The sequence below is a fragment of the Eurosta solidaginis genome, chromosome 1, assembly GCF_040869045.1.
Source record: "Eurosta solidaginis isolate ZX-2024a chromosome 1, ASM4086904v1, whole genome shotgun sequence".
Lineage (NCBI taxonomy): Eukaryota > Metazoa > Arthropoda > Insecta > Diptera > Tephritidae > Eurosta > Eurosta solidaginis.
The window spans coordinates 106,530,764-106,556,191 of NC_090319.1; the positions used below are offsets into that span (position 1 = coordinate 106,530,764).

At 41.6% G+C, this 25,428-nt stretch overlaps 1 protein-coding gene across 4 annotated transcripts in view; it reads left to right on the forward strand.

Moving 5' to 3' along the window:
* pps (protein partner of snf) overlaps nucleotides 1–25,428 on the forward strand; it is a 155,184-nt gene that overhangs the window by 70,545 nt on the left and 59,211 nt on the right. For all 4 annotated transcript variants that reach the window (XM_067759552.1, XM_067759549.1, XM_067759550.1 and 1 more), the window contains 2 exons: nucleotides 22,508–22,648; nucleotides 22,711–25,101. In XM_067759552.1, coding sequence (XP_067615653.1) covers nucleotides 22,508–22,648; nucleotides 22,711–25,101 — 2,532 coding nt within the window. The remainder of the gene's footprint in view (nucleotides 1–22,507; nucleotides 22,649–22,710; nucleotides 25,102–25,428) is intronic.

Consider the following 25,428-nt stretch of genomic DNA (forward strand, 5'->3'; position numbering starts at 1 on the left):
TTCGCCAGCAACGGCACTACCACAGTAACGCGCACCCGCGAACAGGCAGCGTCCGTCCGCCTGCGCCGACAGTACCAGCGCTACGCAAGCATATACGTTGGCCGCAGCAACACTACGCAAACATACAACGCTAGCCGCAACAGCATCATAGCTAATATATACGCTGGCCATACCATTACGCCAATCTACTACGCTGGCCGCAACAGCACCATAGCTAATACACTACGTTGGCTTCAGTACTGCGCCGATCTACTACGCTGACCACGACAGCGCCCCGATAATATACTGCGTTGACACAGCAAAGTTACGCAAACCTACTACTTCAACTGTACCAGAGTTACCCTCGTGCCGAAGCACGGAGCTGTGGTCGTGACCAGAGCTACTTGTGGAGCGTCCCTTGAAGTTGTCGGTTCTACCATGCGGACAGGTCGTTTCACAGGAGTAAGTCGTGGCCTCAAGTGGTGAATGTCTTGGTTATACCACGAAACACCGCTTGAGACTTCGCCAGCAACGGCACTACCACAGTAACGCGCACCCGCGAACAGGCAGCGTCCGCCCGCCTGCGCCGACAGTAACAGCGCTACGCAAGCATATACGTTGGCCGCAGCAACACTACGCAAACATACAACGCTAGCCGCAACAGCATCATAGCTAATATATACGCTGGCCATACCATTACGCCAATCTACTACGCTGGCCGCAACAGCACCATAGCTAATACACTACGTTGGCTTCAGTACTGCGCCGATCTACTACGCTGACCACGACAGCGCCCCGATAATATACTGCGTTGACACAGCAAAGTTACGCAAACCTACTACGTCAACTGTACCAGAGTTACCCTCGTGCCGAAGCACGGAGCTGTGGTCGTGACCAGAGCTACTTGTGGAGCGTCCCTTGAAGTTGTCGGTTCTACCATGCGGACAGGTCGCTTCACAGGAGTGAGTCGTGGCCTCAAGTGGTGAATGTGTCAGTTATACCACCAAACACCGCTTGAGACCTCGTGAGCAACGGCACCACCACAGTGACGCGCCCCGCGAGCAGGTGACATTCGCCAGCCAGACTACCACGCTGGTCACAATCGCAAACATACTACGTTGGCCATAGCATTACGCCAATCTACTACCCCGGCCACAATCGCACACACACTACGTCGGCCACAGCTTTACGCCAGCCACTACGCTGACCCCGACCGGACCACACTAACATATTACGTGGACCACATCACTCCGCAAACATACGACGTTGGCCACAGCATTGCGCCAACCCACTACGCTGACCGCAAGCGCCAACATACGACGCGGGCCACAACAGCGCTACGCAAGCACATTACGTTGGTCACCGCACCACGCTGGCCACATCAGCACTACGTGCACATACTACGGTGACCACAGCAGAGTCACGCAAATACACGACGTCAACCACACTAGGGTTGCGTACATACACGCCAACGCAAGGCGTCACCGAAACACGTTTTACACGCACTCAGGCAACGACCAGCCGGGCGTCCTAACGGGACGTTCCTAACGGGACACGCACGCCGACGCAGGGCGTCACAAAACACATTTACACACACACAAGCAACGACCATCGAGGCGTCATAACGGGACACGAGTACCGTTGGCCCACCACGCAGTATAGAGCAAGCATACAGTGAAACGAAAACAACAAATATTTCTTCTTTTGATTACGTAAAATTTTTCATTTTAATTATAGTGTACATACATATATAGAATTAGAGAAATAAAGTGAATTTATATGAAAACGATTTGCACGGTGTCCCAAATTTACAAATCTATTGTAAGCGAACCTTGGACACGGCGAGTATAGCCCTAGCACTTATTGAAGAAGCGCCGGGACAGAAAAAGCTTCGTTACACTCTCTGTTGCCTCGTTCACCCATATCTCCTAAGGTCTAGTAACTTCGCGAACTCCATGCCTGGTTACCAGCCTATATGTACATGTATATTTGTAGTTTATAGTCTCTCGCATAGCCATATGCGTATGTATATGTGAGTACTACTTCGGCTGATGATTACATCTGTGGTTGAGTTATATCTTCGTTGCCTTGTATGTGTGTGGGTAAATGATGATTAATGTGTTTATGTAGCTTGCTTTAATGTTGTTGTGACTTTATTTAATAACCTTAGGTATGTAAGTATCAGTGATGCTAATATTCGTCACAATATTTAGTATTGTCTGTTATAATATTTTTTGAAACAAACTGACTTTCCAAATGTATTTAATTTAATCGATGAAGTGGAAATTTCCAAATTAGATTGTGTATGTGTTGTTCGTTGCACTTGGATTTATGGGAGTATTTAAACTATAATCAGCCCTAGTTGTGCGAGGTGGCGAATGAGTTATGATTTTGTATATCAATTAAAGAATCAATACAATAATAATATATATAAATATCTAGCTATTACCCGGCTTACGTTGTTATGCCGCAAAACTAAACCTATTGTATTTTTCTGTTTGGGTAGATATTTTCTTCATTAATTAGGAACTTCCGTTAATGCAACACTCTCTTGTTTAATTGGTATTTCCAGGAATGAAAAAAGTTTGGTTCTGTGGTGACCCAGTTCGTCATAGAGCGACATATCGCTCGTTTTATTGTAGATGTAGTTCTAAATTTTCATTTGTTAGGAAAACGTAAACAAAGTTAAATTTTTTCATACAAGATTACAAAATTTAAATTTAAAGAAAACAGGTCCCGTCATTTTTGCCCCTAGCAATATTCTATGTATGTCAGCATAATTTTACCAGGAAGTTCTTTCGAGATAGCATAAAATCTCGGAAATTTAAAATTATCAATTCACGTCTTTATTTCGGTTTCGCATGCATATTTATCCGTTTTGCCAGGTTGATGCTACTAAACCGAATATCAATCAAAATTACTTCACTAAAAGCTTTCATCAACAACTTTCATTTGATACCCATATTGTATAAACACATTCTACGGGCATCCGGATCCACGTTTGGCTATATCTCGAGACCCGAGTCATCCAGGGGTACGAAAAATCACCCTGTAATAAAGCACTCATCAACAACTATCATTTGATATCCATAGTGTATAAACACATTCTTGTGGTATCCGGTCCACACTTTGGCCGAGACCCTACAGACCCAGGGGTACAAAAAATACTCCGTATTAAAGTACTTATCAGCAGCTTTCAGTAGATACCCATATTGTGCAAACACATCCTTGGGTTACCCGGGTCCACGTTTTGGTCTATATCCCAAGACCATAGCCACCTAGCGAGATAAAAGTATGCCTAGGGACTTCAGTGGGGGAAACTACATAAGCATGCGAAAAATAATCCTGTTAAGACCTGGTTGAAGTCCCTTCTGTTGATAATGGAGTTTTTTTTTAATATCTGGGCCACAACTTATTAAAATTCAAAATTATGCAATTATTTTTCAAAAGAATTGATTTAATTTTATTGGATGATTCGTCGATCATGTTTGAATATTGACTATTGCATAGGTTTCTATGGCCCCTATTTTGAAAATTATCTTTTGTAACCATGAAAGTGGACTGGCAAAAAATAAGTGGGGATACCGAGGGTCAAATAACGGGAAAGATCAACATCACATACTATCGTTTTATATCCCACTGATACTCATAGTTCAGACACATTTCCAAATTGTGCGATGAAATGGCAAAGGATTGGCTGTGGCCATCTCCCTTTCGTCGCGTCCCGTATCGAGTAAAAAGGAATTTGCTGCCGGCAATTTGGACATGTGTCTGAACTGGGACTATTAGTTCGATATTAAGAAATTCGCCACGTGCTAAGAATATTTCTCATATAAAACGGTATGGTGAATTCTTTCTCCTACTTGCGAAAGATGAATCTACTTGTTCAACATTATTTGGCACAAAACATCGGTTTTTAAAAGGGCACAAGTCCAGGGAATGAGCATCGCCTATAAAATTGTATAGGGTAAATGTGGAAATGTGAAGTTTTGCCAATAAAAAGGCCCTGATTAAAAGAATACATTATATACCCCATATAAACTGTAATTTCTGCCCCCTTTTTAACGGCTAGGAGCTTCGAATTTCATCAAATACTTACGTTTACGGCATATATTTTTGAGATAAGTGATTCAAGGTCAAAGCTATTTCAAGCGGACCACAAAAAACGTGAAACTTTGCATCCTCACACAAAGTACCTACCCAATTTTTATTTTATTTTGGAACAAATTTAGGAAAATCCTGGTTATTATTATTCCGCTATCGTTTGTTTCGCTGAACTGTCGAATAAATAACTCCAATATTCAGTATTGCAAACTTGGCTTTATTTAGATTACTGTGGGAGTACTTCACAGCTGATAGCGTGTTTAAATCAAAACTGATTCTGATTCCTCAGCTTGCGCTGCTTTTATACTCTCGTTTTTCTCGCTCACACAGTTCTCCTAAGGTCTAGTCATTTCGCGAAAATGTGTTCGAGAACAGTTGTATCTCATGCTTGGTTAGCAGCTATATACATGTATATTTGTACTCTATGCTTTTCTACTAGCCATATACGTGTGTATGCGTAAGGATCAACTTCTGCTTTTAGCTGATGACCACATATGTGTATATGAGATATTCTTCGTCGGCTTCTATGGATGTATGTGTGTAAATGATGATTGACGTGTTCAAGTACAAGTGTGGCTTGCTTGAATGTTTATGTTTTTGTGATTATTTACTAACATAGTGCATAGCATAGTGATGCTAATATTCGTCACAATATTTATCTTAAAAATCGCTTAGGTATTGTAACGAATTTTGGGGATTTCCTGATAATTATGCACCTTCTACTAACGTTCGAATCGCTGAACTGTCGAATAAATAACTCCAATAATCAGGGGCCGAATCGTAACATACGATCCGTGATCGAAGGCCGTTTTTTAAATCACAATAGCTCCGAAATGGTGTATCGGATTAATGAAATATGGGAACTAGGGACAACGGGTACTCACTAGATCCATCATATACTATTATTTTTTTAAATAGTTCCATAGCCACATTTTTTTCGCTTGAGTGAAACCAGTTTTTGTTCCGCAGTCGTATGTTACGATTCCATAATAGTATTGCAAAATAGTCTTTATTTAGACTACTTTGGGAGTAGTACTTCACAATTATACTTCACAACTAATAGCGTGTTTAAATCAAACTGATTAGTTATTCCCAGCTTGCGCTAATTTTATACTCTCTGTAGCCTCGCTTCGCATATTTATCTTAAGGTCTAGACTTTTCACGAACATGGAACAGTTGTATCGCAACAACAGTTGTACATGGTTGTTTAGCTATTATGCGTGTGTATGTGTGAGTAACAACTTCTTAGCTGATGACTACATATGTGTATGTGAGACAATCTCTTTGGTTTAAGCCGCTGGTTATGTGTGTGGAATAGTCTTCATCGCCTTCTATGTAAGTGTGGTTACTTGGTTTAATGTGTACATGTACATAAGTGTGGCTGCTTGCTGTTTTTGTTGCTGTTATTATTTACTAACAGCACAGTGATGCTGATATTCGCCACACTGCTCCCCACCTAAGTCGTATCGTCCCGATCAGACAAATTTTCCGATCTAAACGCTGCCAGCCTTTCCAATTAAACCACTTCCATTTTGTTTCGTGGTGGTTTGACAGTGGTTTGTATGCGGTAAACTATATCGTTGATCCGTTTTACAATTTTGTATGGGCCTTCCCAGTTACAAACCTTTCTTTCATTGTGGGTTGTATAATAACATCTAAGACACCAGTGGATTTCTTCGCATTTCTCTCCGCATCGGCATTTATCCCAAACTCAAATCTGCTGGCAGTCGAAGGTTAAAATTACCTTTGCGGGAGTTTGGCCCGTTGTCTCATGCACTGCCTATCGGTAAGCCATCTAGAATAATGATATGAGTGTATCCCACTCTTTATGGAACTTGTCTACTACTTTCCTTAAATGCTCTATTGAAACGTTCCACCATACCACCGGACTGAGGATGCAATGCAGTTGTACGTGTTTTTCGAATGCCCAATGATTTACACATTTCCTGGAACACAGCTGATTAGAAATTCCCGCCTTGGTCAGAATGTAACTCTATTGGTACACCATACCTTGCAAACCATTGTTTGTAAACACTTTTGCTACTGTTTCCACTTCTTGATTTGGGATTGGTTATACCCCTGGCCATTTGCTTAAATAATCCATAACCACCAGTACATATTTGTTTCCGCGGTTGGAAATGGACCTGCGACATCCATAGCGATCCTTTCAAATTGTGTACCTGAGTTATATTGCTTCATCTGGCCATGACTTCGGGTTTCGGGCCCTTTCGCTCTGTTGCAAACCTCGCAATTGGCAATCCACTCAGTGACCGACTGACGGCAACCAACCCAATGGAATCTCTGCTTAATTTTCTGGAGCGTCTTCGTGATTCCAAGATGACCGCCACTTGGACCATTATGTAGCTCGATGAGAACATCAGGAATCCTTTTCCTGGGAACAACGTATCAGCTTCTTCTTACATTGACCATTCTCACTCTCCCATATTCGATGCAAGCAACCGGATATCAATTCTAAACTGTGCCCAATATGACTTGGAAATAGGACTCTCTGCTGACATCTCCTCTCTGTTTGGTCTTTCGTTTCGTTCGAGCCCTTGCATAACATGTGACATATCTGTATCTTCTAGCTGACACTTCCTTAATTGTTGCTTATCCCATTCATCCGTACACGTTATAGTCACTAGCCGGACATCTATAATGTCTTCCTTAGTCTCAGCTCTTGAACAGTGTTTGCATTCCAAACTACATGGTCTTCGTGACATTGCATCGGCATTCCCATGGGTACTACCTTTACGATGCTCAATGGAAAAGTTATAGCTTTGTAGTCACTCGATCCACCGTGCCAATTGACCTTCTGGATTACGGAAATGTAGGAGCCATTTCAACGCTGCGTGATCTGTCCTGACGCGGAATCGCTGCCCGTAGAGGTACTTGTGAAAATGTTTAATGCACTCTACCAATGCCAACAGCTCTCTCCGTGTAACGCAATAGTTCCTTTCTGGTTTTCCAATTGATCGGCTGTAATAGGCAACTACCTTCTCCTGTCCATCGACCAGTTGTGATAAAACGCCTCCTATAGCATATCCGCTCGCATCTGTATCTAGAATAAACATTGCTCCTGGAATCGGATATGCCAACATTGGGGCAGTGCACAAACGTTCTTTCAATGTTTGGAATGCCACTTCTTGCTCCTTCTTCCATTCAAAAACTTTATTTTTTCTTGTAAGTTCGTGGAGGCTATGTGCTACGCTGGCAAAGTTTGGTACAAACCGGCGGTAATATGTGCACAGCCCAAGGAAACTTCTTAATTCATGCAAGTTCTGTGGTCTTGGCCAATCCTTTACAGCTTTTATCTTTTCATTCGCAGTGCAGATGCCCTCTGTCGTTACCTTGTGACCCAAATAATTTAGCAGTGCTCCGCCCCACCTAATAGCTGCGACCGATCACAGATTGTCATCAATATTCTCTAACGGGAGTCCAAGGAAACTTGCTGTTTCAACAGGGGTGGACCATAATTAAAGGGGTATTAGAGGCGTTGGTTCCACATTACAATTAAAGAGATGGTTGGTGTCATGTGGGACACATTGCAAGCGGGGCATACATGTTGTATGTCGGGGTTGATTCTGGATAAGTAAGAGTTTAGCCTGTTACAGTATCTAGAACGAAGTTGAGCTAGCGTGACTCGCGTTTCCCTGGGGAGTATGCGTTCCTCTTCCGCAAGTTTTGGGTACTGGATTCACCGGGCATTTCCTGGCATAAAGGTCCGACGCCTGTTTGTGGAGTTCACTGAGGACCTGCCTGTGTTTTTTTGCTTCATACGGCTGAGTTCTCAGGTGCCGTATTTCCTCATAATGTTTACGGAGATAACTCCTTAAGCCCCTAGGCGGTGTTGGCTCATCAATCCGATGTCTGCTGGGATGCCCAGGTTTTTGGGTATTCAACAGGAACTGTTTGGTTAGCATCTCATTTCTCCCTAATGGGGAGTATTCTCGCCTCATTATGTAGATGGTGTTGAACATAAGAATACAGCCCGTGGCGGTTCTGAGAGCAGTATTTTGGCAGGCCTGCAGCTTCTTCCAGTGAGTAGTTTTTAGACTTGGCGACCATATAGGGGACGCGTAGCATGTAATCGGCTGGCCAATTGCTTTGTATGTGGTAATGAGCGTTTCTTTGCTCTTTCTACTACCAGCAAGGGATTTGAGGATTTTATTACGGCTCTGGATCTTCGGTACAATTGCGGCTGCATGTTCGCCAAAATGTAGATCCTGATCAAACGTCACACCCAAGATTTTGGGGTGTATGACAGTCGGTAGCGTAGTGCCATCGACGTGGATGTTCAAAATGGTCGACATTTGGGACGTCCATGTTGTAAATAAGGTCGCGGAGGATTTAGTCGGTGATAATGCCAGGCTTCGCGAGGCGAAAAAACTGGAGAGATTGGGGAGGTATTCTGTTGCAAAGCTCATCGATCTGTGGGCCTGGGCCTATGACCATTATTGTGCAGTCATCGGCGTAGGAAACGATAGTAACTCCTTCTGGTGGCGAAGGTAGCTTAGATATGTAAAAATTAAACAAAAGTGGGGATAGGACACCACCCTGTGGCACCCCTTGTTTAATTCTTCTTGGTTTTGATATTTCCTTTCTAAATTGCACCGATGCCTGCCGACCACCCAGATAATTTGCGGCCCACCTTTTAAGACATGGGGAAGGGTAGACCCTTCCAGGTCTTGCAGTAACGTGCCATGGTTGACCGTATCAAAAGCTTTTGATAGGTCTAGCGCAACGAGTACCGTTCTATGACGCGCGGTGGTGGTGCTATGGAGTTTTCTGAAGCCATGCTGATTACAGGCTAGCTGCAAATTTGTTTTGAAGTAGGGGAGGAAAATGGGTTCAAGCGTCTTGGCTACTGGCAATAGGAGAGATATCGGGTGATATGATTCTTCTATGTTAGCTGGTTTCCCAGGCTTTAGTAGCGGGACCACCTTGGCCATTTTCCATTTTTCGGGAATGACAAAGGTGGAAAGAGACAGGTTGAAGACATGCGCTAAATATTTGAAACCCTCTTTCCCTAGGCTTTTAAGCATCGGCATGGCTATGCCGTCTGGGCCCACTGCTTTGGATGGTTTAGCATGACCGGTGGCTTCCTCAACCACTTTGGCGGTGATGGTGATTGGTGACGCGCTGAATTTATGTTTATGTGCGTGTCTGTTGGCCCTCCGCCTAACTTTGTCGACCGTAGAATGCATTATATATTGTCGGCAGAAAGCGCTCGCGCATTTTTTCGCATCCGACAACACTTTATCTCCAAAGGCGATGAAAACTTTGTCATTGTGCCTAGACGGATTCGATAGGGACTTTACGGTGGACCAAAGTTTACCTACACCGGCAGGCAGGTTACAACCGCTTAGGCGTTCCTCCCATTTCTCCCGCTTATGTTCATCCACAAGAAGTGTTGTTGTTGTTGTTGTTGTAGCGATAAGGTTGCTCCCCGAAGGCTTTGGGGAGTGTTATCGATCTGATGGTCCTTTGCCGGATACAGATCCGGTACGCTCCGGTACCATAGCACCATTAAGGCGCTAGCCCGACCATCTCGGGAACGATTTATGTGACCACATTAAACCTTCAGGGCATTCCCTCCCTCCCCACCCCCAAGTTCCATGAGGAGCTTGGGGTGCCAGAGCCTCGTCTGTTAGTGAAACAGGATTCGCCGCGGATAGGTGAAGCTATATATTGCGCTGGAAACCTGAAGGGTTGCGCTACACAGCCCCTTGAATCTGGTATTTTAGTTGCCTCTTACGACAGGCATACCGACCGCGGGTATATTCTGATCCCCTGACCCGTTGGGGGGTCCATCCACAAGCAATCTGATGCGTTGGATTATATCCCTTATTTGGGGGTCGGCGGGATCGAGCTGTCTTATAAGGTCACGTTCTCTCGCTAAATTTGGGGCCTCCGCGGGAAAGAGGGCCGAATTTCGGAAATTCTACCGGCGGGAATGAAGTGAGCCGAGGCGGATTCAATGAACTTGCGGAAAGCACGCTCCCCTTGGCGGGCATCAGTCGGGATAGGGAGGGCAGCAAAGCGGTTGTCTGTAAAGGATTTGTATTCGTCCCACTTTCCTTTTTTGAAGTTAATGAAAGTGCGTTTTTCTGGGACGATGAAGTCGGCGGTACGCTCGAGCGAAATAAGTATAGGCAGGTAGTCGGATGCCAATGTTACCATCGGCTGCCAGTTGACGCAGTTTACGAGTTCTGCGCTCACGATTGATATATCCGGCGAACTGTGACAGCTTCCTGCCATACGTGTGGGGGCGTCTCCGTTTATTGTGCAGAACGTCGTTTCTTCTATTTGATCCGCCAACATCTCACCCCTACTGTCCGCCCGCAAGTTTGAATGCCATAGATCGTGAAGGGCATTGAAATCGCCTAAGATAATGCGATTGTTGCCTGTGAGTAAGGCGCTAAATTTAGGGCGGTATCCACTGGGGCAACAGGTGGCAGGAGGCATATAGATGTTGATGATTTCTAGGTTTGCATCGCCTGACCCGACAGATAAGCCTTGACGTTCTTGCTGTGAGTTTAGTCTCTTGAATCGCAGCAATGCAGATGTTGTGACGTGATGTGGGAGACGTCGCCACTCTGGGAGTAAGTGACGGGTGAATACGCCTGGGTTGTGGAAGGCTAGGACGCAACTTCTGTTGTGGCCCTGGGACTGGACATCCTTGGGTAAGCATTGGGGTACCCTTTGTATTTGGGTATGCGGCGTGGCAACATGGCGCAATGAAACTCGTCGGGGGGTTCACATTGGGGACGAACTTTTTAAAACCACCAACATATCACATATGTATATTAACCAATTTTAATCATTTTTGTACAGAAATTTTTGTAATTGAATTCTGAAGAAACTCAATCGCCCGATTTTTAAAATTAATTAGAAAAAAAAATTTTGAAAAAAATTAATTTTGCAAAATGGTCTTTAAAAAATTGTTTAAACAAATTAATTTTGCAAAACGATTAGCAATACCTACTATCTCTTAAAGTGTATATCATTCTCTTAAGTATTGAGCAAAAATTGTATGTCATGAAAGTGATACATAAATACGTATTATAATATAAAGTTCTGCAAAGAATTGGCTATTTTGCAACAAATTGTTTATTAAACAAATTATTTTGAAGAATCAAACGATGTGAGTCTCTTCAGAATTCAATTACGAAAATTTCTGTGTAAACATTGTTGCAATCGGTTGATTTTTCGAACCTGTAAGTGGTTTTGAATGAAATTAGTGCTTAATCCCCAATGTGGGGTTGCCGTCGCGGAGACCAGAACATCTAAGAAAGTGACACCGTCCATGGCAGGAGCTGCATTGGGCGGATGTCGCAAACATATATATTCTGTGCTGGCAAACGGTGCAAAGGGGGTAGGGACTAAGAGCCTGTTTCCCTGACCTACGCAATTGCTGCCGGAAAAGAGGGGGGGGGGGGGGCGAAGACGGGGGCAGGGGCTGATGCTCGGCATTGCTCCCGACTCTACTACTGATATTGTAGGTATGAGTGGGAGCAGCCCTATGAGTTGGTGACGCCGAGGGGCGCGAGCAGCAGCGGGTACTTGTTGTGGCTTGATGGGCAGCAGGGCTGCTGGAAGGGAGTGGAGGGGGGGGGGGGGGGGGGGGGGGGGGGGGGGGGGTGGAGGCGCTGAGGCGTAGACTACGGGACGCCCTAGGGCGTGAACAGCAAGGAGCCACAAAAGATTTTTAGAAGTTACATGGACGTCTGGTTTTGGGATCTAGCCCAGAACAACCTGTCCGATGCAACCATCCCTTACACGAGACCGTCCTAAAAAGATTCTTTTCCGGCAGATGCAGCAAAACCATTTCTCAGGACCGGGGTCAGGAGACGGACCCGGATTGGGTTCGATACCTTCCCGGAGCAAGAGAATATGGAGCAGTCCCGCTGCAAGGAGTTGCTGGGAGGATGACACTTTGTGGGAGGGACGCAACAAATTAACTGGGGTTACACTGAAATGACAGTTCTTGGTCGGGAAAAACCCCGAGTCGCTCCGGTACATAGAACCGACTGATTTGGGAAGCGAACCGACTGCCTTGGGAAGCGTCAATGCAATGGTCTTATATTCTTGTTGGGCCTATGTAGACCAACGCGGACGGCAGCCACTTGAACCTAACCTTGAAATGTGATCGAATTTTGGAATGAGATGCGCCCGTATCTTCCTTTCTATCCACATGTCCTCCGACAGTAAGGCTGGTCGACCTTCTTCCAATCTGCGAGATAGAGATTATGGGATATTGAATTGCGGGAGCCAGCTGTCTCCCATTGTGGCTGACTCGATTTAGTTTAACGATTGAGTGGTCTTGGAGATTTGCTAATCTCTTTCAGCTTTGCGTTTACGACCACCCACATTATTCTTCTTCTGCGTTCCTTTCAATGCTTCCAAAATTGCGTCTACGTACCCTGGCCTTTCTACTTCCACACGATGGGCTTTGTATTTGGTTTACTCAATGACAGTTTCCTGAGTCAATTCATGTGATACGGTTTCTGTGAATGTAAGCTTTGGTTTTGCGCTCGTTTCGTTTCAACATCCCGTATTCCATGGATAAAGCTCTGAATATTTACCCTTTCGGTGTATTCCACGGGTGCCTCCGCATTTGCCAAATGAGCCAACCTTTCAACATCCGAAGCAAACTCCTGCAGAGTCTCATTAGTTGTTTGGTAACGGTTTTACAATTCTATTTGGTGTATCTGCTTCCTGTGTTCGCTTCCGTATCACCTTTCTAGAGCTCCCATCAATGTTTCGTAGTTGTTTCGTTCTCCCTCTGGAATGGTCTGTAAGATCTCAGCAGCTGGTCCTTTTAACGCCACGAACAATGCAGCAACTTTATCTTCGGCATTCCAGTTGTTCGCTGCTGACATCTTCTCAAATTGGAGCTTGAATACCTGGAAACGAACAGAACCATCAAACGTTGGGGAGTTTACCTTCAGAGTAGACGTTGAAGTGATTAGACGGTTCAGTTGTAACTCCTAAAGCCGATCTTTCAAAGCATCCATCTCGGCCTCCATTTTATCTTGTCATTCACTAAAAGCCTCCAGCTGCGATGAGACTTTTGTTTCCTGTGCCTCCAGCTTTGTTGAGATACGCTCTTGGATGTTAAACGTGTCTCTTGTGATTCCAGTTTAGATGCCATTGTCGATGTTTGTGCAGATATTGCAGCCAATATCACGTTCAAATCTGTGTTCGCCGCTGTCTGCGGTGTTTCATTTTTTTCTTCCATTTTTGCTGTTGACTTTTCCACATCAGGATGAAAAGTGTGTTCATCAACGTCGATTCCTTCTAATTCCATAGCTTCCCTTAGTAGTGTTTGTAGCTCTGATTTATAGCCAGTAGTATTCAATTCACGGGCTTTAAACTCCTTTTTCAGTTGCTGGATCTTCAATTTACCCAACTTGGCCATGTCCTTGTTGTTGTTGTTGTATTAACAGTGCTTCGCCCCATTCAATGGGCGCGACCACTTACAAATTGTCATCAAAGTCCTCTAACGGGAGTCCAAGGAAACTAGCTGTTTCAACAGGGGCGGGCCATAGGGAGATAGGTGTTAGAGGCGTAGGTTCCACATAACAGTTGGAAAGATGGTTGGTGTTGTGTGGTGACACATCACATGCAGGGCATATATTACGTATGTCGGGGTTGATTCTGGACAGGTAAGAGTTTAACCTGTTACAGTAACCAGAACGAAGTTGGGCCAGGCTGACTCGTGTCTCCCTTGGTAGTGTGCTTTCTTCTTCTGCAAGGGTGAGATATTGCATATTAATAACGGGGTTCACCGGGCGCGTCCTGACAAAGGCGTTTACCGATTCAGTGTGGATTTGGCTAAGGGTCTGCTTATGCTTGCCTGGATCAAACGGCTGTGTTGGCAGGTGCCCGATCTCGTCATAGTGATTTAGGAGATGTTCCCTTAATCCCCGTGGAGGCGGGTCTAAATCAAGCAATTGTTTTCTAGGATGTCCTGGTTTGTGACAATTAAGCAAGAACTGCTTGTTCAGCATTTCGTTGTGCTCTTTAATATTGAGCTCTTTGGCCTCACTATGTAGATGGTGTAATGATTGTCCAATAAGTAATTTAATAAAACTTTTGAAATAATTCTATAACAGTCAATGTCTTTGTATTTAATGAAAATTTTTAAAATATAAAATTGATAATAAATATTTAAATAACTTGATAAATATTAAAAAAATTCAAAGTAAAAACAGAAGTAAATTTGTATTAAGGTTAAAACATTAAAACTAATACAATAAAAGTGCCCTACAATACTCCCCCTTCTGCTGGTTTTAAACGATCAACAGCAATATTTTTTATTTCATCATTTATTTCAACCTTGAAATTTTTTATGACTTTTTCGATAACCTTATAAGGACCCTCATATGGATGTTGTAAAGCATGTTTGTTTACAACACGCACAAAAACAAACTTACAATCTTTTAACGCCTTTGGAATAAAAATATTAGAAGAACTTTTGATGATGGACTAATTTTGATCTAAAAATTTTAAAGTGTTCACGCAAACTGTTTAAGACATCTGATGAACTTAAGTTTTCATTAACCGATATAAAAAGCTCACCAGGTAACCGTCAATTTTGACCATAAACCATTTCTGCAGGTGTAGCCGAAACACCTTTTAACGTTGATCGGAAACCTAGAAGTATTATCGCCAACTCTTGATACCAATCTCTGAGTCCATTTCTAGCCATAATTGATGATTTTAACTGTCTATGAAAACGTTCCAACGTTCCAACATTCCATTTGCTTGAGGATGGTAGGCAGATGTTGTTATATGATGACTCCCAAGTAATTTAGTCAGTTCCGAGAACAAATATGACGTGAACTGAGTGCCCTGATCTGTTGTTATTTTTAAAGGAACGCCAAAACGAGAAACATATTCTTAAAAAATTTCTTCGCAGTAGTTGCAGCAGAAATATCTTTTAATGGATATGCCTTCGGCCAACGAGTAAATCTATCAATTAAAGTAAAAATATATAGATGTCCTTTCGATATTAGTAAAGGGCCTACAATATCCAAATGGATATGCTCAAATCTACTTTTTGGTATTGGAATTTAGAAAATAGGTGTTTTTGTATGACGATAAACCTTCGACTTTTGGCAACTGATACATTCTAGAGACCATAGATTAATTTGTTTGTTCATATTTAGCCAAAAGTATTTTTTAATTATAAGTCTACGAATAGCCTTTGTACCTGGATGTGATATTTCATGTAACATTTCAAAGATCGGTTTTCTTAAATTGTATAGAATATGCGGTCGGGGATGTTCACCCGAAATTTGACACCAAATATTAAAATTTAGTACAATAAAAGTATCCTACAATGGTGTTCGGGGGTCATAAGGAGACATCCGGTGGCAGTTCTGATTGCAGCATTTTTACAGGTCTGTAGCCTTTTCCAGTGTGTATTTTTAAGACCAGGCGACCAGACTGGTGACGCGTAGGTCATGAGTGGCCGGCCAATTGCTTTGAACGTGGTTAGCAACGTTTCTTTATCTTTTCTCCATGTGCTGCCGGCTAGCGACTTGAGGATTTTGTTGCGACTTTGTACTTTAATCTCGGTGGCATGAGCCTTCAAGGTTAGAGTATTATCGAATGTTATCCCTAAGATGTTTGGGTGACTGACAGTCGATAGTGTGACACCATCGACGCGTACGTTCAATATTTGCGACATCTGTTCCTTCCACGTCGTAAACAGGGTGGCCGTGGATTTTGTCGGTGATAATGCCAAGTCGCGCGAGGTGAAGAAACCGGAAAGATCGGGGAGATAGCTGTTTATTTTAGAAACTAATTGATGAATTGAAGGGCCAGGTCCATCCAGCCATAATCGTGCAGTTTTCAGCATAGGAAATGATTGTAACTCCTTCTGGTGGGGAAGGGAGTTTTGATATTTAAAAATTAAACAGAAGCGGGGATAGGGCACCACCCTGTGGAGCCCCCTGTTAAATTTTTCTAGGTTTAGAAATTTCGTTCCTCAATTGAACCGACGCACAGTGGGGGCACTTCATACAAAAGTTGGCCATAAATAGTAAAAATCGACCTACATACTTCAAAGTTGACACACATGTTCCTTTGATTAATAATAGTAAATCCTGCTAAAATGAGCTTAATCCGTCCACAAATACTCCCCCTCCCCATATAACGGTAATTTTGAAAAACGTTCAAATTGCAATATTTTCAAAACCATTGAAGTTAGAATGCTCAAAATTGATATATAAGCACATATAGTATATGAAATTAAAGAAGTTTTATTATCATATTTTGAAAGGGGTTACACCCTTTTCATAATTTTTTTTTTTTTTTTTCAAAATGTCCTTTACAGAAATTACCGAAATTTGGTTATCTGCACCATTACTTACATATATAAGTTAGTTTCATTCATACATATTTTTTAAAATATGCTTAAAACTCCATATTCAATTTATAAACATTTCCAGCGCTTCTGGTTCCAGTTCTTTAGATGGCTTATCTCTTTTAATGCGTAAGCTACTAATAAGCGGGTCTGATGAAATCAAAAGATAATGAAATACATCTTCATTATTTTCGACTCTAGACCAGCATCTATCGTAATCATGCCGGGCATTTTTAAATACTTTATTCGACGCTCCCTGGCCTCTTCAGATATTCGCCTAATTGCAATTGTCATAGCTTCTATTATTTGCCTTCCATGTAGTAAAACTTTATGGACACATGGAGGCATATTATACCAGCCATAAAGTTGAACAAACATCTCTGCCGTTTCTTTGGTGTAGGATTCAAACTTTTCCGTATCAATTCTCTTCCCGCAACATAAAACTTGTAAAATATTCCTAAATCGTTTAATGAGGTTTACATCCAATATCCGTGCATTGCGAAACAATTTCCGCTTCTGAAAAAAAAAACGTCGGGCAGTGTTGCCAACATTTGTGCTTCCATAACCAGGCTTTACAAAATCTACACAAATCGATAGATTTTGTTTAAGTTTATTCTGAATCTGTCGCTTTCGTTCCTCTTTTTTGACTTTGTTTTCTCCTGATGCAAATCCCTTTTTAAATTCCAGATTATAGGATATATTCAAAACGCACTCCATAAAACGTATCCAACAATGTAAAGTTGAAAGACCAAATTGAAAACTTGCAGTGTTTATCTTTAAAAATTTAATTAACCAAAATATTTAAACTGGATTGTTTTAATTTTTTTAATAACCTTTAACTGCCCACATAGCATATGGAAGATTGATTAAAGTATAAATCACCACAATGAGACATTTTCGACTCCTTTTGACGACTAAAAACTGTTTAATCCATTCTGCGATCAAAAGAAGACTCGAAATCGACTCCCTCTTATGAGTGAAATATGATTTATTGAAAAAGCAGCAACAAAATGTAAAGCGATCACAAATTGATCACATTGGGGATCGAAATTTGATTGAGTATATTTTTGTGTGCTTTACATTTTGTTGTTGCTTTTTCAATAAATCATATTTCACTCATAAGAGGGATTCGATTTCGAGTCTTCTTTTGATCGCAAAAGCTTTAAAATACACTTAAAAATTATTCCCACAAGACTCATAAATGATGGTAAATATGACTCGAAAAAGACTAAATACTGATTAGAAATATGGGTTAAAAGAGGCTCACCAAGTGTAGTCGCGCGTAAGGTACCATTTTCTCCCGACGAGGGAGTCTTTTCTGATCAGAAAATGAGGGCATATATATATGCTTATTTTGATCATGCTGGAGACTCGAAAAAGACTAATATGATTAATAATTTCAAAAAATGCTGGGTGGATGTTTAATTTTTTCTAAATTATTCATTTCAGATGGCTTTGCTCCACAAATGTTGCATGATGCTTTGACTTTCTATAATTCTTTCTATATTTCTCTAAGTAAGGCATTGTGCTTACTGGGATGTTGTTTTGTTTTCTTATACATCTACATAGAAAGTTAGTATGAATATATGTATGCACATATTCTATTAAATATTTCATTAGTTAATACGTAAGCTGTTAAAAAAAACAAACAATTGCACATGAAATGTCTCTTTCCTAAAGCTATTCCTAATGAATACACTCGCTAATACACCATTCGAAAAAAATCTACCAAAATCAATCGGGCAAGTGAATGCTAAAACTTACTTTAATTTCTTATAAACCATACTTGGGGCTATCAAATATCAAAAAATTGGAGAGGTGTTTTTTTGTTATTTTTTTTTTATTTGATGGCAAAACTTTAAAATTTTTTCGCAATTTTTTTTAATCCATAAAAAAAATATAATAAAATTAAAAGGGTAAAATTATATACAATTTCGTTTCTGAACTTCATAAAACATGCTATTTTCTATAATATACGGAAATATTGAAGTACACACTTTTATTTTATATTTAAATTTTTTTATGACAAATAATGCATAAAAAATGGGTTTACACAAATGCAATTTAAGTCTAATAGGAGAGAACTTATTACAGCAAGTCGGGCAAGTGGATTTCCTTGCTGATTATGGAATTTTATAAAGATGTTGTTTCAAAACATAAAAAAAAAATTTTTTTGTTTGAATTTTTAAGTTTTAAAAAAAATTGTTTTTCATCATTTTTTTATCAATTTTTGAAAAATCATAGAAATTCAGATTGAATTGATAACAACAAGAATCCTTTTTCTAATAGAAAGAGTCAAAATCTATCTTCTGGTATAAAAAGAAAATGTATACGTTAACAAACAAATTAGATAGAGCATTTCGAAGGGGGTTATATATAAATAAAACGGCATCATTTTTGCCCAACTTTGAGATCCTCGTGGCGCTTATCCTTAAGCAATTTGAAATGCCCTATAATTTTTTTTTCTTATCCTATAGTATGCCTGTAGGCGGCCACCGTGGTGTGATGGTAGCGTGCTCCGCCTATCACACCGTATGCCCTGGGTTCAACTCCCGGGCAAAGCAACATCAAAATTTTAGAAATAAGATTTTTCAATTAGAAGAAAATTTTTCTAAGCGGGGTCGCCCCTCGGCAGTGTCTGGCAAGCGCTCCGATTGTATTTCTGCCATGAAAAGCTCTCAGTGAAAACTCATCTGCCTTGCAGATGCCGTTCGGAGTCGGCATAAAACATGTAGGTCCCGTCCGGCCAATTTGTAGGGAAAAATCAAGAGGAGCACGACGCAAATTGGAAGAGAAGCTCGGCCTTAGATCTCTTCGGAGGTTATCGCGCCTTACATTTATTTTTTATTTTTATAGTATGCCTGTCGATCACTGTAAAAAAATTTAGATTTACTAACACTTTAATTTTAAATTTATTTATGGCCAAAATCCCCCACTGTGCGACGCCTGCCGACCACTCAGATAATTGGCGGTCCATCTTTTTAGACAAGCGTGAAGGTGAGAGCCTTCTATGTCTTGGAGTAGCGTGCCGTGGTTGACTGTGTCAAAAGCTTTTTACAGGTCAAGTGCCACGAGCACCGTCCTATGATGGGGTTTTTGTTGATTTAATCCGTAATTAATCTGAGTGTTAATGGCATTGAGCGCCGTAGTGGTGCTGTGCATTTTACGGAAGCCATGTTGGTGCGTGGGTAGTCGAAGATTTGCCGTGAAATGAGGGAGCAGAACGGTTTCCAATGTCTTAGCTACTGGAGAAAGGAGTGATATCGCCTTCGTTAGCTGGTTTGCCCGGCTTTAGTAGCGGGATTATCCTTGCCATTTTCCATTTTTCGGGAATAACGAAGTATTCCAGTGACAGGTTGAAAACATGTGAAAGTATTTTATTCCCTCATCGCCAAGGTGTTTAAGCATTGGCATGGCTATTCCGTCGGGGCCTATCGACTTGGAGGGCTTGGCCTTGCGGATGGCTACTTCAACCTTTGTGGGGGTGATGGTAATGGGTGGAACGTCGTGTTTTCTTAGAATCAGATAAAGTTTTGTCACCAATGGCAATAGATACTTTATCGTTGTGTTTAGTTGGATTAGACAAGGATTTGACGGTTGACCACAATTTACCAACACCCGCAGAGAGGTTGCAATTCTTTAGAAGCTCCTCCTATTTAGTACGTTTATGTTCATTTACCAGCTGCATGATATCCAAGTTAAGACTCCTAATAAGGGCGTCTATAGGGTTGAGGTGTCTCGCAAGGTCACGTTCTCTTGCTAAATTTGCGGCTTCGGCCGGGAAATGCGGTATGATTTCAGGTATTCTACCGGTCGGGATGAAGCGTGCAGAAGCTGAAGCGATGACCTTGCGGAACGCACGCTCGCCTTGCTGGACATCAGTCGGAACGGGAAGAGCAGCAAAAGATTGATTTGTAAAGGTTTTGTAGTCTTCCCAATTGTTTTTTTTTTAAGTAATGAAAGTCGGCTTTTCAGATATATTGGCAGGTCGCTAAATTGAAAGGAGTATGGGCAGGTGATCAAAAGCTACAATAAGGATCGGTTGCCATTCAACGCAATTTATGATCCCTGACTGATGATTGAGATGTCAGGCGAGCTGTGGCAATTACCTGCAATTCTGGTGGGGGCATCGGCGTTTATCGTGCAGAAAGTCGTATTGTCTATTTGCTCTGCTAGCTTCCTGCCTCTGCTGTCGACTGACAAGCTGGGATGCCAGAGATCGTGGTGAGCGTTGAAATCGCCAAGGACAAGACGGTTTTCGTCACAGAGTAGCGGACTGATATCAGGGCGATAGCCACTTGGCCAGCAGGTGGCAGGGGGAATATAGATGTTGTGGCAGTCGTCACTCTGGAAGTCAGAGATGGATGAAGATACCTTGAAGGATATAGGCTTTGTGGAGTGTGCTGTCCGATTGCTGCTGGTGTACCTGGTGTCAATGAGTTGGTACTAGTGTTTTGGCAGCAAGGTGCAACGAATGTACCGGTCGGACGGTTGCCGTTTGTAGGCCCAGAGTATCCATGAAGGTGGCATAGGCCAAGGCATGAACTGCATTGGACCGATGCCGCGATCGTAAATACTCTGACCTGGCACACGAAACACACGGTGTGGGGGACAAGGAGTTGATGACTCCTTACGCGAGTACGAGTGTCGGAAAGGGAGGGGAGGTACGGGGGTAAAAGCTGGTGCTCGGCATTGCTACTATCCATGCTATGTAGATTGTAGTGATGGGTTATAGCGGCCGCGTTAGGTGGAAGCGCCATTTGGCGCGAGCAACACCGGACGGTTGATGTGGACTGCTGAGCAGCGTCGCTGCTAGAAGATGGCGGAGATACGTTAGAGAGTGAACCGCGGACATCCTAGGGCGTGAACAGCAGGGAGCCACAAAGGTTTTATAGAAATTTCGGGGGGCGACGAACGTTGGGTTCTAACCCAGAACAGCCCGAACGATGCAACCATCTTTTACACGTGACACACTGGCAAGAGTATGACCGTCTAAGATAAATCCTTTTCCAACATGTGCAGCAGAACCACAGCGTGGGACCGGGTTAGGTTCAATACCTTCCCGGAGCAAGAGAGTATGGAGCAGTCCAGCTTCAAGGAGCTGGTCCGAGGATGCCAATTTGTGGGAGGGACGCAACAAATTAAATGGGGTTACACTGAAATGACAGCCCTTGGTCGGGAAAAAATCCCGAGTCGCTCCGGTACGAAGAATCGGCTGCCGTAGGAGTCCTCCGCTATTCTGGAATTTATTCAACAATTCCACTTTTGACACCAAATGTAACGAATTTTGGGGATTTCCTTCTACAAACGTTCGAATCGCTGAACTTTCGAATAAATAACTCCAATATTCAGTATTGCAAAATGGACTTTATTTAGACTACTTAGGGAGTAGTACTTCACAAATGATTAGTTGTTCCTCAGCTTGCGCTGGTTTTATACCCTGTTGCCTCGTTCGCATATTTCTCCTAAGGTATAGACTCTTCACGAACATGGAACAGTTGTATCGCATACTTGGTTATTTAGCTATATGCGTGTGTGTGTGAGTAACAACATCTGCTCTTAGCTGATGACCACATATGTGTATGTGGAAATGTGTGTGGAATATTCTTCGTCGCCTTCTATGTAAGTGCGGCTACTTGGTTTAATGTGTACATGTACATAAGTGTGGCTGCTTGCTATTTTTGTTCTTGTGATTATTTACTAACAGCATAGTGATGCTAATATTCGCCACTGTATGTACATCTGTCCACTATATATTTCATATCTTATACAGCCGATTATTTGGATATTACGATTAGGATAAGATTTATGAAAGGTGTGAAGTCCCGTACTTACTTGTTTCTCTTACAATCATGTGCAAACTTCGTCCCCATTCCATCTGTGTCGAACGACCGTCTAAATTTTTGCATTTTTCATTGAAATTATGACGCAGATAACAAAGTGGTTCGTGCATTTCAAAGTTCAATATGTATGCAATTAAATATTCATTTCTTCTTCATCTTATTACTTTTGCAATTCCTTTTATTTTTTAAACTATTTTTCAAGGTACATGTTATTGAAAGAAAAACTGGCCGTGTTTTAACTGGAAGCAATGCTCCTACAACTCTTAATCTGAAGAAATGGCTGCAAGACAATCAAACATTTGAAGTAGTCCAACCGGGAAGTTTTCAAGCTCAAGAAATCGAGGTAAAAAGATTAATATACTATTTTCGCAATATTAGTTTAAACGTTATCATACCGTATTATAGAAAAGGCAAAAACAACGCCATCCACAATCACTTTCTCCTGTGGTTGTTTCTAATGCGGCTAAGCTTATTCCGCAAACACCACAAAATGCGCAATCAACAACACAGTCCCTACAAGTTACACCCATCACCAAAGCAACAATCCAGGCACAAAAAGGATATGATGTCAGCCCACAAGTGCCGAAGCCGGTAAAGCAATTGGTTGAACAGGTAGTAAAAACAGCTTCCAACAGTCCTCGACCTGGAACTCCAAAACAATTACAAAAATACGCCCAACAAGTTTCTATTAAACCAGACAAAGCTACCCGCAATGAGTTAAAAGAAGATACAAAAGAGAAAAAAGAAAAATCATCAAAGCAACGGCCGTCTCTGGAAAGTGCTCCTAAAAAGCATCCTGATTCTGTTACACCTACCAACTCGAATTCTGAACCAATACGATTAAATGTACGACGAACTTTAAAGGAGCAATTGCTTCAACGTATGAATGAGCCTGATTCAGGAAGTAAAAATGACATTCCTAAGTTAAGTGTAGAAGAGATAGAGAAATTTGCTTCGGAAACAGAAGGCGAAATGTACGAGTACTTCAGTCGAGACACTGGTTCTCGGTACAGGGCGAAATACCGTTCATTGATGTTCAACATTAAGGATAGAAAAAACCATACGCTTTTTGCAAAAATATGCGCTAAACAAATACAGCCAAAACAATTAGTACGAATGTCACCAGAAGAACTAGCAAGTCAAGAATTGGCGAAATGGCGCGAAAACGAAACAAAACATCAATTGGAAATGATTAAAAAGTCAGAATTAGACTTGCTTTCATGTACTAAGAACTACGTTTTAAAGACTCATAAAGGAGAGGAGGTAATTGAAGGCAAATCAGAAAATTGCGTTAATTTGGATGTCACCATACCAGTTGAAGATGTTGTATCTGTATTGAATAGCGCGGTTGTAAGTAGTAGTAGTACAGAAGATGATAAGGTTAAAAGCAATTTGATAACGAGCGCTGTATCTGTGGATCATTTACAAAATATTGAGCACTCTGAAATACAATCAACTAAAATTACGAATCGTTCGGATGAAATCAAACAAAAAATTTACCCGAAGGAAAAAGATAAGGAGCCTGAACGCGAGATTGAAAGGGATCGAAATCGAGATCATGGCCGAGACCGTGATCGCGATCGTGAACACTCTCACATTCGTGCGCGTTCTCCTGACAGTGACCGAAGTCGGGAAAAGCAGAAAAAGAGCAGAGACAAGGATCGTCATAGAGATAAATCTAGATCAAGAAAACGTAGTCGAAGTCATTCTCGAAGTCGCAGTCGCAGTAGAGAAAAACGACATAAAAGTCACCACAGAGAAGAAAAGCGAGAAAAAGAAGAGCGAGATCGCGAAAAAGATAGGTATAAAGAAAAAGAACGTGAGCGTGACCGCGAATCTCGTCCATTAAAGGATGAATCCGATAAAAAAATAGTTGAGAAATTCGCACATGAAAACTCGAATAAGAGTAACATCTCAAATGTCAGTAGTAAAGAAAAAAATTGTTTAAAGAAACCCATTACTACGAAAACAATAGAATCTTTTAGCTTAATAGATCAAATACTAGAGTCTAGCAAAACGGTTGAGGAGGCTGCAAATCTAATAAGCGAAAAAGATAAAGTAAGAGATAAAGAGAGAGATAAAGAAAAGCAAAAGCAAGATGTGTCCAGACAAGCTAACACCCCGCCTCTCCCTTCTTCCTCATTAATTAAATATACACCGGAAACAAATTTTTCAATTTCTAGCATGGGGTCTAGCGATGATCAGGAACCTTCTAGTACTGTTTCAATCGCGACACCACCACAAGATCCATACATACGTTACGCTGAAGCTGACTCTCCAACTATGGGTGGGAACGTATCATCAATTGCCATTTGGAATGGCAACATCAATATGGTCGACGTTGCATCATTCCAGATTGTGTTGCAACCAGTTGTGGGAAATTTCGTAAATATAGGATCATTGTTACCCGATGAATTAGATGTTGTGGGACGAATTGGGCCAGATACAGTATGGGAATATATATCGAAAATTAAGCGAAGTCCTAACAAAGAAATCGTCATAATACGCTTAATTCCTGCTTCAGAGTCGGAAACTGCTGCTTATACGGTTTTGTTTCAATACCTGGAAAATAGGAATCGTTTGGGAGTTATAAGTACTGTCTCTCCTCAGATAAAAGATTTTTATATATACCCACTGGGGGCTGGAAAAGAAATGCCCACAGTATTACTGCCAACAGAAAAAGTTGACTTCTATGAGGATCCTTACAGACCTGATATACTGGTAGGTGTTCTGGTAAGAATTATTGGAAAACGTCACTCAACCGCCGCACCATCATCCACATCTTCAAAGCAAAAAGTGAGTAAACATTTTATTATTTAAATATGCATAAGTTATAATATATCGCACACTAACTACAAAAGAGTCACAACTTGAAAAATGTAAATGTTCAGAAGAGAAGAAAACGGTTTATATAGTATTTGTTTAACCGCGCTTAGGTCCAATTTTTTTAGTATTAAAACACCAAAAATTGTTTCTCCTTCAGTTTACCAATATATTTCGGTTACACGTGGTAACCGTCTTCAGGGCTTTCAAGTATAAACAAATTACATAAACATAATATATTAAAGTAAAAGGTCGCCAAAGAATTTAAAAACGGTGTATATGAAAACGTCTGTAATATTA